This window comes from Hippocampus zosterae, chromosome 16 (assembly GCF_025434085.1).
Source record: "Hippocampus zosterae strain Florida chromosome 16, ASM2543408v3, whole genome shotgun sequence".
Taxonomy (NCBI): domain Eukaryota; kingdom Metazoa; phylum Chordata; class Actinopteri; order Syngnathiformes; family Syngnathidae; genus Hippocampus; species Hippocampus zosterae.
Window position 1 is genome coordinate 19770221 of NC_067466.1, and position 17054 is coordinate 19787274.

At 58.5% G+C, this 17054-nt stretch overlaps 2 protein-coding genes across 3 annotated transcripts; both read left to right on the plus strand.

Annotated features, from left to right (window-relative positions):
- Positions 1–124: 124 nt before the first annotated feature.
- On the plus strand, positions 125–6705 carry tmprss15 (transmembrane serine protease 15). Its single transcript, XM_052046392.1, has 27 exons — positions 125–246; positions 484–605; positions 670–737; positions 812–948; positions 1012–1074; positions 1141–1260; positions 1342–1432; positions 1512–1621; positions 2152–2292; positions 2367–2516; positions 2935–3040; positions 3122–3278; positions 3567–3708; positions 3796–3885; positions 3982–4107; positions 4272–4415; positions 4490–4600; positions 4669–4792; positions 4856–4951; positions 5028–5077; positions 5144–5200; positions 5392–5536; positions 5610–5785; positions 6039–6134; positions 6204–6343; positions 6419–6482; positions 6559–6705. The coding sequence occupies exons 1-27, from the start codon at positions 129–131 to the stop codon at positions 6672–6674; spliced, it is 3060 nt and encodes a 1019-aa protein (XP_051902352.1). The 5' UTR covers positions 125–128; the 3' UTR covers positions 6675–6705.
- A 283-nt stretch (positions 6706–6988) lies between these two features.
- On the plus strand, positions 6989–16838 carry LOC127587919 (A disintegrin and metalloproteinase with thrombospondin motifs 2-like). 2 transcript variants are annotated; one of them, XM_052046391.1, is made up of 25 exons: positions 6989–7129; positions 8125–8492; positions 9945–10119; positions 10183–10277; positions 10344–10427; positions 10514–10597; positions 10662–10815; positions 10958–11063; positions 11156–11299; positions 11470–11602; positions 11783–11896; positions 12001–12146; positions 12240–12332; positions 12685–12767; positions 13260–13393; positions 13561–13684; positions 13914–13994; positions 14066–14229; positions 14307–14466; positions 14532–14664; positions 14787–14994; positions 15078–15207; positions 15575–15649; positions 15727–15838; positions 16202–16838. In XM_052046391.1, exons 1-25 carry the CDS (start codon positions 7060–7062, stop codon positions 16740–16742), a joined length of 3711 nt encoding a protein of 1236 aa, XP_051902351.1. In that variant the 5' UTR covers positions 6989–7059; the 3' UTR covers positions 16743–16838. The 2 variants fall into 2 exon arrangements, with proteins under 2 accessions (XP_051902351.1, XP_051902350.1); XM_052046390.1 differs by having other exon boundaries at positions 9945–10277.
- Positions 16839–17054: the final 216 nt, after the last annotated feature.

Sequence of the window (17054 nt, forward strand, 5' to 3'; positions counted from 1 at the left end):
TTGGTTGTCCTTCCTTTTACCCGTCGCCTCCCGCGTGAAATCGTTTGAGGCGCACGTTGACGCCTCGGCTTCCGGACCGGTTGGGCTCGCCGCTCCCCTCGTTCACCCGGCGGATTTTGGGCTCCAGGATGCGAGGGCGCGGCGCCTGTTCTTCCTTCAACTTCCTGCTGGCGGCGCTGTGCGTGCTGCTGCTGCTGTGCTGCGCCGCGCTGACGGCGCTGATGTGGGCGGGAGCGCCGCTACCGGGTGAGCCCCTCCGTCCGTCCTGGCGCCGCCAAAGTTTTACTTGGCCGCCGTCTTGCGGCATCTCGGCGGACGGGAACGAGGCCCGAGTGGGTCGAGCGCTTGCGTTTTCTCAAACGTGTCGAGGAACGGCGCCGGTTATAGTTTGGACCCGAAATGAGTGCTTTGCTGCCATCTTGTGGCCGTTGATTGATTTTATTTTTTTTTACAACTAATGCTAATGAATGGCGCGTGCTTCAGACGCGGAGGGGGCGGGGCTGCGCGGCGAGATGGCCATCACGCGCGGGGCCGAGTTCAGCCAGGATCTGCGCAACGGCAGCAGCGCGGCCTTCAAGGCGCTGGCCTTTGACGTCCAGCGGCTGGTGAGCGGGCGAGCGGACGGTCCTCGACGTCCGGCCGCCGGGCTGACTCGCGATTGGTCGACAGGTGCGCGAGGCCTTCGGGCGTGGCGGGCTCAGCCGGCGCTTCGTCGCGTGCGACGTCGTCGCATTCACGTGAGATTGAGTTGATGCTATTTCTCATGCGTGACATGCGGGGACACTTTGATTCATCGTAATTGCTCTCTCAGTCGGGGCAGCGTGCTGGTGACCTTTGACCTGTGGTTCACGGGGAGTGTGGAGAGGCGGGAGGCGGAGCGGCAGATGAAGGCGGGCCTGGAGGAGAGCGCAGGATTGGTGGTGGACAAAGACAGCATCCGCATCACGGGTGAGTTAGCGGCCGATGTGAGCTTGAAGTCGACCGGCCTCGTGTCGTGGCGCCTTTCCGCAGAGAAGGAGCAGCAGGAGGAGGCCACCACCGCCGCCTGCACGCCCAGCGCTACGCCCGTCACAGGTGAGGAAGACATTTTCTTGTCCAGTCGCCTGCCGTCTCATCCGCGTCTCATTTGTGTGCGCCCAGTCACGTGCCCTCCTTACCACGCTTCCTGCGACCGCTCGTCCACGTGCGTCCACGCCGAGCGCCTGTGTGACGGCGTCAACGACTGCGCCGACGCTTCTGACGAAGACGCCGCTCGCTGCGGTGGGTGCCTCACCTTCCGCTCGGCTTGCCCGGGCGTCGCTCGTTTCTTGCCGTGACGACGCCATCCTCCCGTTTCCGCAGCAACAACCTGCGACGGACAGTTCGAGCTCCGCGGCCCATCGGGATGGTTCGCCTCATCCGCAAAAGGCGGCTTCTGTCGCTGGATCGTCAGGTCCCAAAAGAAGACTTTGGAGATTTACCGCGAGGTTAGCGGCCAATCGTTGCTGAATGTTTTTCGTTGTCGCCTTCAGGGTCCGGAGCGGCTCTTCTGTTCAAGTCAACTTCCACCAGTTTGAAAGTCGAGAGAATGTCGACATTGTGAGACTTTACGAAGGAGTTGGTGCCGACAAGAGGATGGCAGGTCAGGAGAGCCCACCGCAGGGCCTGGTCATATCCTAGATCAGATCTTGGGTCAGGTCCTGGATCAGATCCAGATCAAGGTCCCAATCAACTCGTGTTTTAGGTCAGGGATAGCCAAGTCTGGTCCCCGAGAGTCCCTATCTGGCCTGTTTTAAATGGCTTCCTCTTCCAACGCAATCGAAATAGCCGGATCGTTGTCAGGCTTCTCGGAGCTTGTTGATGAGCAGATCGGTTGAATCGGGTGTGCCGGGAACAGTGAGACTTCTAAAAATTACCAGACTTGGGCGCCCTTTTTTTTTAAGGTCATACATCAGATCCCAGACCAGGTCTTAGCATCATGTTCAGAGACCAGGTTTTTGATCAGGTCATGGGAAAGGTCCTGGTCAAGACTCGGGTTAGGTCCTACATCAGGTCTTGGCTTAGCTCCTGGATATCCGTGGCCAAGTTCCAGATGTGGTTCTGGGAAAAGTCATGTCAAGTCCAGTATCGGGAACAGGTCTTGAAACGGCATCGTTCGTTCTTGGATTGCAGCCGAACTCTCGGGCTCCACCCCTCCCGGGACTGTGTGGCTTCTGACCGACCGATCCACGATTGAGTTTTCCTCAGACAATTTTGAAGATGCGTCGAGATTCAACGCCACCTTCAGTGCCAGCGACCTCTCGGCACTGACAGGTGCTCAAGCCGCCGCCTGTAAACCACCGTGGCAAAAGCAGCACGAGTGCGTTGATGATGTTGCCGTTTTCCAGATTCAGAGAAGCTTTCGTGCACATTTGAGCGCGGCCTTTGCTTCTGGAGGCAGGACCCTGAAGACGACGGTGACTGGCTCCGAAGCCGAGGCGCCACGTTCCCACCCTTCACTGGCCCCAGCGCAGACCACACACTCGGAAACCTATCGGGTGAGTTTGCTTCTGGTGGTCTTTGGTCAAGCCGAGGTACGGTCCCGGTCAACGCTCGCATCATGTCATCAAGTCCGATACCAAGTTCCGGAGTCGCTATTGAATTGGATGTAAGATCACTTGCTTAATGAACTCAATCAAATCTCGGCTCTGGTTCCAAAGCTGATCCTGGACGGAAATCTGGCAACGTGTCTTAGATCAGGTCACGGGAAAGGTCTTGGATTCGGCTCCGTATCAAGATCGGTATCGGGTTTTACATCAGGGCTTGAATCAGGTCCTGGATTTTTGACCTTGAAACAGGTCGAGGATCAGGTTCTGGTCCTTGAACAGCTCTTTAATCAAGTCTAATTCAAGTGTCGGCTTGAGATCTTAGCATTGTGTTAGCATAGCTGCTAATCACACATGTTTGCTGACTCAGGTTTCTACTTGGTCACCCCTCTGAGTCCTGGCCAATGGCTAAAGAGCTTCAGGATCTACAGCCTGCCTCTGACTCCGCTCACACAGCCAATGTGTCTTCGCTTTTGGTAAAAAACACAAACTAAGGAGGAGATCATTGACAGGTGGCCATTCGAAACTCAATAGTGTGTGTGTTTGTGTGCGTGAAGGTATCACATGTTTGGAGAAGACGTCTACCGTCTTCAAGTGTTGCTGCTCGGTGCGTCTCCGGGCGATGTCGGCACAGTGGTGTTCCACAGGGACGGTAACTACGGCGACAACTGGAATTACGGACAAGTGCCCCTCAGCTCTGCCACCGTTTCGCGGGTGAGTCCAGTTCGACGGCGCAAACTGATTCAAACTTGCTCGAATTCCAACTGGATTAAACCTCATTGATTAGGATGACTTGAAATGTCTTTGAGCCATATTTCGGACCGAGGTGCCAAAGACTTGAGAGGGCTATAAGTATGATTCCAGGCTGTTGGAAAGCCAGCCATTTCCAATCGATTTCAGTCTTCCTCCTCAGACCCGTTTTTTCACTCCAAAGCCGATTTCAAGCGGCCCGAATCCCGATCCGCGCCCGGTTTGGGACCGACGGCAGTCTGCTGTGCGCAGGTTGCGTTCGAAGCTCTGAAGCGAGGCGGGATGAGGAATGACATCGCGTTGGACGACATCACGTTGACGTCCGAGCCCTGCGGCCCGGCCCCGCCCGAACCCACCTTGGTGCCCACTCCGACCGCGGCACCCACCGTGGCGGGTGAGTGCGGCGTTCCCGGGCCGGAATTGGACCGGGACGAAGCCTGAACTGAAACCTGAGCGCGCCCTCTCTTGCCTGCTCGGTCAGCTGACTGCGGCGGTCCTTTGGACGTGTGGGAGCCAAACTCCACCTTCAGCTCGCCAAATTACCCGCACTCCTACGGGAACGGAGCTCGCTGTGAGAGCCGCCGAGGAAAACGGGAGGAGCAAAACCCTTCCCAAGCCAAAATCCAGGCCTCGCCATGTCACGGGCGATTATCCTTTGCTCCCGCAGGTGTGTGGACGCTCCGCGCTACGCCGGGTCGAAACATCCAAGTCCACTTCCTGGACTTGGATGTGGAAGAAAACTACGACATTGTGGAGGTGCGCGACGGGGCGGGGCCCAACTCCACTTCACTGGGTGAGCCGCATGTCATATCATTATTGCGGGGGGAGCCTTGGAGTTTTCCTCCCGCCGCCGGAGTGACTGGCAGTCCAGGGCGTAGCGCGCCCCGGGCCAATGAGGAGAGGCAGAAGGATGCGCGGCTCATTTGGGAATCCGTCTTGTGGACTCGCCTCTCGTAGCCATTCTGACCGGCAGCGGTGGCCCCGCCCATGACTTGTTTTCAACCAGCAATCGGGCGACAGTCTGGTTCTTCACGGACGGCTCGGGTAGCGGACGGGGCTTCAAAGCCAACTTCACCTCCGGGGTCGGCTTGGGGTCTCCAGGTGAGGTCCGCCGAAGTCAAGCGACGGCCGCTACGGGGTTGACGGCTCTTTGCGTTCTTGTGCGCCCAAACCAGAGCCGTGCCCCGCGGACCGCTTCCGCTGCGGAACGGGCGCTTGCGTCCCTGCGAACCGTCGGTGCGATGCGAGGGTTGACTGCGGCGACGCTTCGGATGAAGCCAACTGCGGTGAGCCTTGCGAGGCGACTCGGTCACGTGGAGCCTAGCGAGTATTTAGCGCCGACGCGCGTGCTCAGTTGTGTTGCAGGCCAACGCTTCCGACCGTCTGCGCTTTCGGATCGCCTCCTCTTGGTTTAGCGTGTGTGCCGACACCTGGACCCCGCGCCTGTCTCGCTTCACCTGCCAGTACTTGGGACACAGGTAGACTCCTTCATACAAACGGTTGCCCAATGGTTGGTCTTGCGGCTCATTGTCCTTGTCCAGGTCCGGGGTGGCGACTCCGCTGCCCGCCGTGCCGGGAGATTCGCCTTTCGCCAGTGTCAAAGTCACCAGTAATGGAAGTCTGGAAACCAGCGTCAGGTCACTGAGCAGAGTTTCTCTTTGGAGAACGCGTGAAGAGTCGACGCCATGCTCAAGGGCGGACTTTGTTTTTCAGTGATGGTTGTCCCGGCCACCGCGTGGTCTCCCTGCGCTGTAACAACCGGCGTGAGTATCCGCACTCTTCGCGTCTCGGTGAAAATGTGGCCGCCTGACACGAGTGGCCTCTTTCAGCGTGCGGCCTTCGATTCGTCGCCAATGACACCGTTGAGCGATCGGCGGCCAGAGACGGTAAGAGCGGGAAAGCGCAGTGAACCGTTGGCAAATTCACCGACGACGTATTTGCTTTGATATTTTCCGGAGAACCGAGTGAGCTTTTCGCCCGCCGTTTACGAGTGTGAGCGGTTGCGGTTCCCTCGGTTCACCGTATTTGCCTCAAGATTGAGCTTTGCTTATTATTTTTTTTGCCCCTCCCAAATAAGGGAAGGTCAAAGTGGTGGGCGGGTCGGACGCCGCCAAAGGGGCGTGGCCCTGGACGGCGTCGCTGCATTGGAACGGTCGCCACGTGTGCGGCGCCGCGCTGCTCGGCCGCCGTTGGCTGCTGACCGCCGCCCACTGCGTCTACGGGTGAGACGGGCCGGCCCACGACGGAGGCCTTTGGCCGTTGGGCGAGTTTGATGACGCGCCGCGTCTCTGACAGGAAGGACCGCCCCCTGAGCCGCTGGTCGGCCAAGTTGGGTCTGAGGGCTCAGAGCCACGCCGGTGACGCGCGCTCGTTCCAAATCGACGCCGTGCTGATCAACCCGCACTACAACCGACTCACCAAACAGGCCGACGTGGCCATGATGCGCCTCAGCGCCCCCGCCAACTTCACCGGTATTACGCCGCACGTGTCCACGGATCCAATTCCTGTTCCCGTGAGCGGCGCGAGGGTTTTCCTGATCCTGCGATAACGCTGAGAACTTTGACTTCCTGTTCCTGCGATCGTAGTCAGGAAGTAGAATTCCTACGACATATCTTGTCGACTTTTGGTCGTGAGCAAGTTGACCGAGCTGTTCCTCGAAATGAACGGATCTCGTGCACGCTCTCAACGCGCGTGTGTGTGTGTGTGTGTGTGTGCGCACATCAGATTTGATCCAGCCGGTGTGTCTACCTGAACATGGTGAAGAGTTCACAGCTGGAAGGAAATGTTGGATTGCCGGATGGGGACGACAGGCTGAGGACGGTCAGTCAAGCGTCCACCAATCCACGCGTTTCCCTCCCCGTTCATCCGCGTGTGTGTGCGTGCGTGCAGGTTCTCTTCCGGACATTCTGCAGGAGGCCAAGGTCCCCCTGGTGGACCGGGTCTCGTGCCAGCGCGCCTTGGCGGAGTACAGCATCACGTCCGGCATGCTGTGCGCAGGGTTTCCGGAGGGCGGAGTCGACTCCTGTCAGGTGATCAGGATCCGCCCCCTCGGGTCGGATGTCCGCCAGGGAGTTGAAAGCTCACCGCGCGACTTTTCCACACAGGGCGACTCCGGCGGCCCACTCATGTGTGAGGAGGAGGAGGGGGAGGGACGCTGGACCCTGGCCGGTGAGTTTGTCGTCAGCGCTTGCGTTCCGCAACCCGCACTGGGCAAACCGCTTCACGCGTGATGGGTCGCCAACAGGTGTCACGTCCTTCGGGATGGGTTGCGGTCGGCCCGGGCGGCCCGGCGTCTACGCCAGAGTCTCGGCCTTTGTGGCCTGGATCGCCCAAACGCGGCGCTCCTCGTCGTTGCCGTGATCATCCAGCTCCTCTTCCTCCTTTTCTTCTTCCTTTTTTTCTCTTTTCTCTTCCTTCTTTCCTTGCACATTTTTCCTCTTCCTCTTGATCTTCCATTTCCTCCTCCTTCCACTCCCCGCGGAGGCCGTGACGACCGATGACATCCCCCGACTTTCAGCCACTCTGATTGGCCGCAGTGCAGAATCCATGTGCACAAAGTTATTTTATCACGTGACGCTTTTCTTTCTCGCCGACAACACACACACACACACACAGAACAGTGTGTGGGTGGAGTCAAGAGTCGGGCGGACTTGTCTCTTGCATGCGCGCACACGCGCACGCACAGTGAAAGTCAGTCGCGGGGACATGAAGGCACGAAGAGGCGAACGCGTGAAGACATGAAGACATGGACTTGCTAGTGTGCGCGGTGTTGATTGTATTTGTGCGCGTCTCTGCCGTCAGCGGCCGCAGCGCAGGTAAGCGCGACTCTTCACAGTTTGTTGTCCTTCTAAAATGGCCACCCGTTGAACGTGAATCCAGCATCGGACTTGTCATCGGAGTAGAAATGACTGGCGCAATCGTGTCTTGTATCGTATACGTGACTTTGAGTATAAAGACTGTGGTCTGGGCTGTGGTCTGGGCTGACGTCATTCATTCATCGACAGCGCGAGCGTGCTCAATGGATTTGCATGATTGCGTCGTAGAAACTTTGGGCAAGCTGTAAAAATGTGTGATGGGCTGCGCGTGTGTGTTCACTTGAGCCTGCTTGAACTTCAAGTCTGACCAGTTGCCAGAGGACATTTTGTTATCATTTTTGGGGGGTTGTTTTTGGTGGGGGGGGAATTTACTGCACACTTTTGCAGCAGCTAGCTTCAGGTTTCCTTGCAAACCTTAAAGACAAAGAGGGATGAGATGGAATTAGGACAGTATGTTGACGCGTGGAGACGGAAGGCATCTTGCCCAGGATTCGCTGAATCGCAATTTTCATTTTGCTGCGTCGCAACGACTCCAGAAAAAAAATAATAAAAGTGGCGCCGTCGATCTTCTCTAATAAGAATGGTCACGGCCTTCCAACAAGTTTCCATGCCGCAAATCATGCGCTGGAAGGCCTGCCTGTGACAGCTGGAAAAGTCATCCGTGAGGTGATTGATTGTCGCTCGCTCATTTTGAACAAGTCACCATTGATTATTTATGTGCTGGATTAGCTTTCTCATTAAAAAAAAGAAAAAAAAGATCAGAGACGAATGAGGTGCCGGACTGTGTTTCTCGTTTTTAAGGTCATGACTGATCGGTGAGGTAACGGGATGTTTTTGTCATTCCAAAAAAAAAGAAACAACAACTCACGATTGGTCAATTTGGTGAAGGGTTGCCTTTCGCATTCTCAAAGGTCATCGCTCGGTCGGGTGAAGGATTGTCTTTGTCCTTTTTTGAAAAGTGATCAGTCGGTGAGGCCATGGATTGCCTTTCTCAGATTCGCTCCATGAAGTTTTGTCCAAGTTCAGCGTGGTTCGTCCCATCCGGACCGACTCGCGTGGCCGTTTCCTGTCGGCGGCGCTCTCCCCTGACTCGCCGCACCGCGGCAAACGCCACGCCCCCGGGAGTGAGGCCTCGCCCACGTCCGAGTCGGAGGTCTTCTACAATGTGACGGTGTTCGGACGGGAGCTGCACCTGCGGCTGCGTGCCAACCGCCGCCTGCTGGCCCCCCGCGCCACCGTGGACCGCTGGGAGGAGTCGGGCCTCGGGCGCTCGGAGCCCATCGGAGACGCCGGTTGCTTCTACGTGGGGGGCGTGTCCAACATGGAGGACGCGGCCGTCGCCCTCAGCAACTGCGACGGACTGGTGGGTGGAGCCTCTCGCAAACGCCGCCGCTCATGCTAACCGCACGCTCGCTAGCACACGTGTTGCCATCGCATAGTTAGCTCTCAAAGACGGGCTGAGGACTTTGAGGATTGTCAGATGGCATAGTATTGAGGAGTCGGGTGGAAAGTTCAGTTTCAAGTCATGGACTATTAAGTGAAGTCGGAGAATTGAAAGTACGGGAATAAAGGGGGTAAAATGCAGTTAGCTTGTGGTACGGAAGAAAACGAAGCCCGACAAAGCCCAAAGTCGTCGCGTATTGTGAAGCGGGAACGGGGGAGATGGTACCGCGTGACCTTTTCAGGGAACGGGAGCGATGGTTTTGCTGTTGTTGTTTGTTCCTCGTCAGTCTGTTGATGTCGGACACAAACGTGGCGAGCCGCTGCGATTGTGCGAACGCAGAAAATTTGCCAGGAGTAAAACACCTTCTTAGCGTGAGATCCTCAGACGTGGCGCCGGACACGATCCGAGTGGACAGTGACGGACAGAAGAAGGAAATGCTCTTCCACTCCAATGTGGCCGCCAACGGGCCCGGATTACACACCAAGTACGTCTGTGAGAAAAGTGAGACGGGTTCCATGGGTCCTTGGGTCGGCGGTGGCCTTCATTGCATGCTATCGTGTGGGAGTCAAAATGTCAGATAGCTGTAAGATGTGTGCGACGACCGAGGAGAGAAGAGGAGAGGAGAGAGGGCGCAGGCGGGCTGTGAAAAGCAGCAGCAGCCACGTGCACACAGGCCGCACTGGCTGCGCGCGGAGACTTTTTCGACGTCTGACTGCTCCGAATGCAGCCGTGATGGGATCCAGATGTGGTGGAAAGATGAGACTTGTTGAAAGGAATGAGCTGCGCAAACACTCGCACGGGAAGGACTTGTCTTCACACAGACTCGCGCTCCCTCTTATTTTGAAAGGCCACTTCTTGGCAAGCTTCCCGTCGGTCCCGACAGCAGGACCCTCCTCTTGCGTCGCGTTGCGTTCCGTTGAGTTGGCCAACAACCGCAATCACTCATCCGGCGCAGCCGCTCTCGATTCTTTCTGGAGCCTCGGCGGATCCGCGGTAAGTCTTTAGGACACCGCCGAGCGGCTCTTTGTTAGGCTTTATCTCGATGGCGAGATGAGATCTTCGCTAGATCCTCCACCAACACATCTACGGCAGACTTTCGGCAGGTCCGCGGTAGCATTTGTGGTGGGTCTTCGGTTGACCTTCTGGACATCTTCAGCGCATATTGGGGAGCTCTTCGGTCACTGATCTTGGTCAGTGGAGATTTGGTCGATTTTCGGTGAACCGTCAGGAGATCTTGAGGAGAGCTTCGGGAAAACTCCGGTCGCTAACCAATACCGCTCCCGTCAATGCCCTTTCCCGGCGAAAATGTCGTTAGTCGGTAGGTCTTTGCGAAATGGCCTTCGATGAGTAAGCTGGTGTTGGTGCGGGCAGGCCGGGATGATCCGAACGGCCGAGGAGGACTTTTTCATTGAGCCGCTGCGTCGCTCGGGGCCGAGAGGCCACGGTGAAGATGACGAAGGAGGACGGCCGCACGTCGTTTACCCGTCGTCCGCCGTCATCAAGTCCAAACAACGGGCGGTCAACCGAACCGCTGACTTTCTGCGAGGTGGGAAGAAATCGGCCGGTCGCGCGATGACTGATCCGATCAAGATTTTGACCGTCTCTTCAGAGCCTCTCTCGGGTTCCTCGGATCCGCCGACGTCCAAGTCTGCCTCGGGCCGGCGGCGGCGCTACATCGAAGAGGCGGATGTGTTCAACATCGAGGTAAAGGAAGTCGCTCGCGCGTTCCTTCGCCGCCCGTCACGGCGCTCATTGCCCCGGCCTCCGCAGGTCCTGCTCGCCGTGGATTATTCCGTACTTCTTTTCCACGGACAAGAACACGTCCAGAACTATCTGCTCACCTTTATGAACATCGTAAGTGGACGCGCCACAGGTGGGACTATGTGACGCGTGCGCGAGTCACAAGAAAGATCCTTCAGGGTCGGGACCGTGCGTTGCAGGTTAACCAAATCTATCAGGATCCGTCCCTGGGCGCCAACATCAACGTGGTCCTGGTGCGAATCATCATGCTGTCTCCGTCCAAGGTAGCCCAAACACGCCCCCGCCAAGAGTCATCCATAAGTGACACGTGCGGGGTTTTCCATGCAGTCCCAGGAGCTGATCTCAGTGGGCAATGCCCAGAGAAGCTTGGAGAACGTCTGCGGCTGGTCTTACATCCAGCAGAGGGAGCAAAGCCCCAACCAGCAGCACGACCACCTGGTCTACTTGAGCAGACGCGAGTTCGGACCCTCCGGCATGCTGGGTACCGATGCCGTGCTGTGCAAATGTGACTTTGTGAAGTTGCTGATCTGACCCGATACGCCGATACGACCGATGCCGACCGATGCCAACGTCGCCATTTCTACAATCGCGTAACGCGCCACTAATGGTAAGACTCCGTGCAGGCTACGCTCCCGTCACAGGAATGTGTAAGATGCACCAGAGCTGCGTTCTGGTCTTCGAGGACGGCTTCTCGTCGGCCTTCGTGGCAGCGCACGAAATCGGACACGTGTGAGGCACACAAACACGCAACGGCAAACGAGCCGCCGCCGCCGCCGCTTTGCCCCGGCTAGCGTGAGCATTGGCCGCGTGTCCCCGCTCAGGTTGGGCATGGAGCACGACGGAGAGGCCAACGAGTGCGACCATGACGTGTCCCTGGGCAGCATCATGTCGCCGCAAGTGGAGGCCACGTTCTACCGCTACCACTGGTCCAGGTGCAGCTGGAGTGAGCTGCACAAGTACCTCCCGTAAGCCCGCGCCATACATTTCCTCGGCCCCGACTGCACTGTCGCTTCCGGCGGGGTGCCTGTGCCTTTCTGTCCGTGCCTCCCGACCAATTTCTGTCCATTGTGGCCCCCCTCGGTCACCGCCCCCCGTCCGATCCCCGTGTCACGAGCGTTTGCCTTTCCCCGGCCAGCGCGTACGACTGTCTCCGAGATGACCCCTTCAGCCCCGGCTGGCCCATCCCGCCCCTTTTACCGGGCTTTGAGTACTCCATGGAGCAGCAGTGCAGCTTTGACTTTGGTCCAGGATACGGAACTTGTAACGCCGTAAGTCTTGACGTTTGCCTTTTTGCACGGGTCTCCTTTGCGTCCGTCGCGGTCGCGTTGCGGTCGTCCAGGCGGCGTCCTCGCTCCCGTCCACATTTGTTACTTGATTTGGAGCACCTGAGCTGGTCTCTTCATGAGGAAGGCCTTGATGCACGCTGCTCTATTTGATGTTCTTGTCAGTATCCCAACTCGCAGCCTTGCCAGCAGCTGTGGTGCAGCGACAACAACCATCCTTTGTTCTGCAGATCCAAGAAAGGTCCGCCTCTGGACGGGACGCCGTGCGGACCCGGCATGGTGAGCGCCCCGCCCCGCCCCGCCCCGCCCCGCCGCCGCCGCCGCTGTTCACCGGCACTCTGAATGACAACGATCCCCGTGGCGCACGTCTCCATCTTCCTCAGCACTGCTTCAAAGGATTCTGCATCACGCTGACGGCCAACCTCCTGAGACAGGACGGCGGCTGGAGCTCGTGGAGCGCCTACAGCGACTGCTCCAGGACCTGCGGGGTCGGCGTCCGGATCCGCTCCAGGAACTGCGACAGCCCACCGTGAGCGAGCGACACACCTTGGCGCCCGGAGTCAAAGGCTGAGCTCAACCTTTTCCAACGCGGCCAGAGATCCCTTTCTCTTGCTCCTTCCAGGCCGGCCAACGGGGGGCGCACCTGCTTTGGAAACAGTTTCGAGTTCCAACTGTGCAACCAACAACACCAATGTCCCCCCATGACTGACTTCAGGTGAGTGAGTCCAACGTGGAATGGAATGATATGAGGGGAGGGTATTGATTTGATGACTGTTCCGCCATGTCAGTCTCTTCCCAGGGTATTCACAACCCCCCCACGACCCCCCCCCCAAAAAAAAACACCAGATCCGTTCCGCTTGACTGAGGAAATGAAAAACCCAGAACTATCCAGTTGCGATCAAGTCAATGACCCGAGACGACTCGGTGACTTGGACTGCCCAAATGAGCGGAATGAATTGGAACGACTTTGAGACTGGCGGCACCGGCTTTGACGGCCGGATTGACTCGGGAGGACTCTGAAGTGACTTGGCAGGACCTGGACTGACTTGCCATGTGGTGTCTTTCAGGGCGGAGCAGTGCAGCGCCTTGGATGACCTTTTTGAGCACGAGGGAAAAAAACATCACTGGCTGCCCGTGGAACATGCCGACCGTAATTACGCACACATGCAGACGTGCGGTCTGATGGACGAGCCCTCCCGCCCGCCTGGCTGCACGCGTGCATGTTGGAGTCACCGGGCATGTCCTTTTGCTTGCAAGTCTTCTCTTTGGATGTGGAAGCTCAGACGGGACTTGACCCGCACTCATTTGCCAGATGCCTTGACGCGCCTCACTCATCCAGCCAATCTCCCGCAGCGCGTCCCGCTCCATGCGCAATGCCTCACTGTCCGCCTCGGCAACACGGGATGTCTCAGTCGCTTTGGCTCACTCATTGGCTCGTAGCCGCCCTGTCTCGCACGCCCCGCCTCTGAGCGTGTCTCGCTCACTTCCCCCGCGGCATGCCTGATCCGCCGCGCCTCGCGCCTCGCTCAGCCCGTCCGTCTTTTGCTGTCCGACGCGGCGCTGCGGGTCTCGTCGACTCTCCGCTTCGTAATATCTCTCGCTGGCGCGACGTCCGTGGGTGACGGCGGCTGCGTTCCATCAGCGGACGAGCGATGCAATCTGTTCTGTCGCTCCAACGAGACGGGGGCCCCGGTTTTCATGAAGAGAGCGGCACGCGACGGGACGCTGTGCTCTTACGACGACGCCTTCAGCGTGTGCGTGCGAGGAGAGTGTGAGGTCTGGATCTCGTCCGATCTCGCTCATCTCATCGCCGTCACGGTGGCGCGTCTTGATCATTTGGCACGTGGGTCCGCCCTCCCCGCTTGTCCCCTTTCCTCCCTTTTGTCTCCCGGCTCACCCGCCCGATTGCCCGCGTGGCTCGGCCCTTCCTGGCCTCCTCGCAGCACGTGGGCTGCGACGGCGAGATCGCGTCGGACCGCCAGGAAGACCGATGCGGGGTGTGCGGCGGCGATCACTCCCGCTGTCGCGTGGTCAAAGGAAACTTCACCCGCAGTGCCAACAAAACAGGTGACTGGAGGATCGCAGGTGAACCTTTGGAGCACACAAAAAAAAGACATTCAGAATAGGCTGACATTCAAATGACGTCGGAGTGATGCGCTCCCTCCTCCGGTCAAGAGGCGGCGTTCTGGAGCGACTGGAGACACTGAATGGAGGATCGTCTGACTCCAAAGAAAAGCGCGTAGCAGTCATCGGGCCGCGACGCCACCAATAATCTGGAATGCCGGCTGTGTCCCAGGTTACCTGAAGATCCTGGAGATTCCTCGAGGGGCCCGACACCTCCTGGTGCAGGAGTTCAGGAGGACCCCCCACGTCCTCGGTAGGCTGCCGCACGGCGAGCCGACCCGCCTATCTGGCCACGCGGATCACCCCGAGCTTCTCGTTGTCTAGCGGCAATGAACCAGGAGAGCGGTCGCCTCTTCCTGAACGAGGAGGACGCCGCGCCGACGTCCCGCATCCTGGTGGAGATGGGCGTGGCCTGGCACTACACCCACAACCAGGCGCGGGAGGTGTTGCAGGCCGAGGGGCCGCTCAAGTACGCCGTGGTCCTCATGGTGAGCGAGCGCTCTTCCTTCCGTCCGCTCACGTTACGCCTTCCCCGACTTGAGACGCGTGGCGCTCTCGCCGTCAGCTTCGAACCCACGGCCACGCCAAGGTGACGGTATCCTACAAGTACGTGATCCAGGACCACCTGCGCTCTTCGCTGGAGTCCAACCTGGTGCAGGAGGATGCCGTCTTTTATGAGTGGGCGCTCAAGCAGTGGTCCGCGTGCTCCAAGTCGTGCGGCGGAGGTACGGCGCCGCCCGATCGCCGTCTAAAGGGAGCGCCGGTCGACTCCGCCTCTCCCGGTCCGCAGGGAAACAGTACACCCGCTTCGGATGCCGACGGAAGGCCGACGGGGTGATGGTTCAGAGAACCTTCTGCTCCAACATCAGCAAACCTCGAGCCATCACGCGCAGCTGCAACCCGGACGTCTGCAGCCCGCCACGGTAAGGTCAGACGCTCGTCACCACTCGTCTCCGGGGTTACCGTGCCACCGCCCGGCATCGGAGTAACGCTCGGCGAGCCCGGTAGTGTTCACGCTTTGCGCTTCCTGCTCCCAACCAATCAGTTGGATGACCGGCGGCTGGGAGGCCTGCAGCGCCTCCTGCGGACAAAGCGGGTGGCAGCGTCGCTGGGTGGGCTGCCAGCTGGTCTCCGTTGGCGGGCGGCGGCTTTCCGTCAACAGCGAATTCTGCCAGGAGCGCCGACCGGACGCCAAGCGGCCCTGCAACCGCTCGCCGTGCCCGGCGGCGTGGCGGGCCGGCCCCTGGACGCCGGTAAGGAGCCGCGGGGAGGCGGGGCGTCGAGGGCGTCGAGGGCGCGGGGCCGGCCGGCTGTGACGCGGCTCCTTGCGTCGCAGTGTTCCGTCACCTGCGGCAACGGCACGCAGGAAAGGCAGGTGGCCTGCGTCCGCCCCGAGGGCTCTTTGGGGAACTGCAGCTCGGTCCCGCCCGTCTCCGGCCGCGCGTGCCGAGCGCCACCCTGCGGCGGTAAGCCCGCGTGGCCAAGTGCTAGCTTGACTTCAAAGTCGCATTTGTTCCGTGACCGCAGGTGGGTGGCAATGCGCTGCCGTTGACTTTGCTACCTTTTTTGGAATGTCTTTTTGGAAAAAGTTGGACTACTTCAGGAGCATTTCCACGGGCTACTTTTCCACGCAAGTAACAACTTGGAGGACTGCTTTTGACTTGCACATTGCGTCCTCATTTCAAAAGTAGCGGCTTTTGCGTTCACTTTGGTTTGACTGTTTTTTCAACAGATGTTGAAATTTCACATTCCCCAAAAAACTAAACAAAACAATGTAGTCCAAAGTCAAAAATCAGAGGCCTACCCGATCATACGCCATTTTTTCCCCTGCAGGCGACCCGAAGAACTTCACGGTCCGATGGCTGTCCAGATCCAACGCGGACGTCCCGCCGGCAAAGACCGCCTCAAGTACCGCAAACTCCTTCCGCTTGGCCTCGCTTTCCGGGCGCACCGCGCCGTCGTGACGGCTGACGTTGTTTCTGCAGGGCAGCGTTGCCGCGGCGACCGCTCGGCCTTTTGCCGCATGGAATCTCTCAGTGGCAACTGCGCCAACGCCGGTTACAGACAAATGTGCTGCAAGTCCTGCGGCAACTTCAGGTGACCCGCGACCGCCTTCGTACGTGTTCACGTGTCGCTTCGTCCGTATTTGCGGCTCATTTACCGATCAATCCATCGATCAAGAACGGTCGAGGCACATATGACTACAACGACTCGCTTTGCCGGCAATTCAAAGGCTCCTGTCAAAAAGGAAATTCGGTGCTTTACCTTTCTTCATCGAATGATATGAAAATGTCACGCAAAAGTGTTCATTCGTGTTCGTGATTGCTCCAACGCCGTTCCAAGTGTTCGTAGTTGAGAACTGTTGATTTTCGTGTTTTTCACTCTTGATGCATTCACGAGTCTTCATGCGTTTTGTTCGTCCGTGCTCAGAATGCTCGTATTGTTGTTGTTTTTTTTTAGCGTGTCCACCACAGGAATGCCGCAGCCGAGCCCCTCCCCCGGCAGCGGTGCTGGGACCACGACTCCGCCCCCCGGCACCACCGACTTTATTTACGTGGATTACGACGACGACGAGCAGCATTCGGCCTCCCAGAACGCCGCCGAACTCATGGCTCCTACGCCCGTGCCGCCATCTTTCCTCGCCGAGCCCACGCCCACTGTTGCTCTGGCGTCCTCCGTCGCCACGGTAACTCCCACCGGCCAAGCGGCGCCGACTGCCTCGCTTAGGACGGCTGTCGTCACCCCCGGCGAGAGGAGCCCCGCCGTGGGCCAACGTACGTCTTCCTTTCCGCCAACATCTCCGAAGATGGCGAAGGACCCGGGGGCCGAGGTTTCCTACGGCATCGTGGGGCTGGACGCCGATGGGACGAGGGGCCCGCAGAGCCATTTTGTGCCCCGGGTGCCCCCGGTCCGGGAGCGGACGCAAAACAAACGCATCCAGCAGCTTCTGAACGAGAAGCTGCGGAGGCCTGGACGCCGCCGGAAACACGGCGCCTTATAGGACGCGTTGTTTCTGTTTGGGTTCCTTGTAGGCTGGAGAGTAGCCCACTTTCGGCGGGCTTGTTTGTGTGAGTCCAATAAAGCAAAGTCTGAAATATCCAGTCTCAAGTCGATCGTGGACGCTTTCTTTTCAAATGGAAGCATTCGATTCGGTTCACCGGAGTTGGGGATATGATTTGGGTCGATATGTTATGGCTCAGTTCGAGAGGGTCTGATGGAATGCCCCTTCTTGCCATTCTACAATATGAATGTTAAACAATAAAAAAGAAGTCATCTTGTCTGTGTCTGTCTGCCAGTGATGTGGGCCATTGAA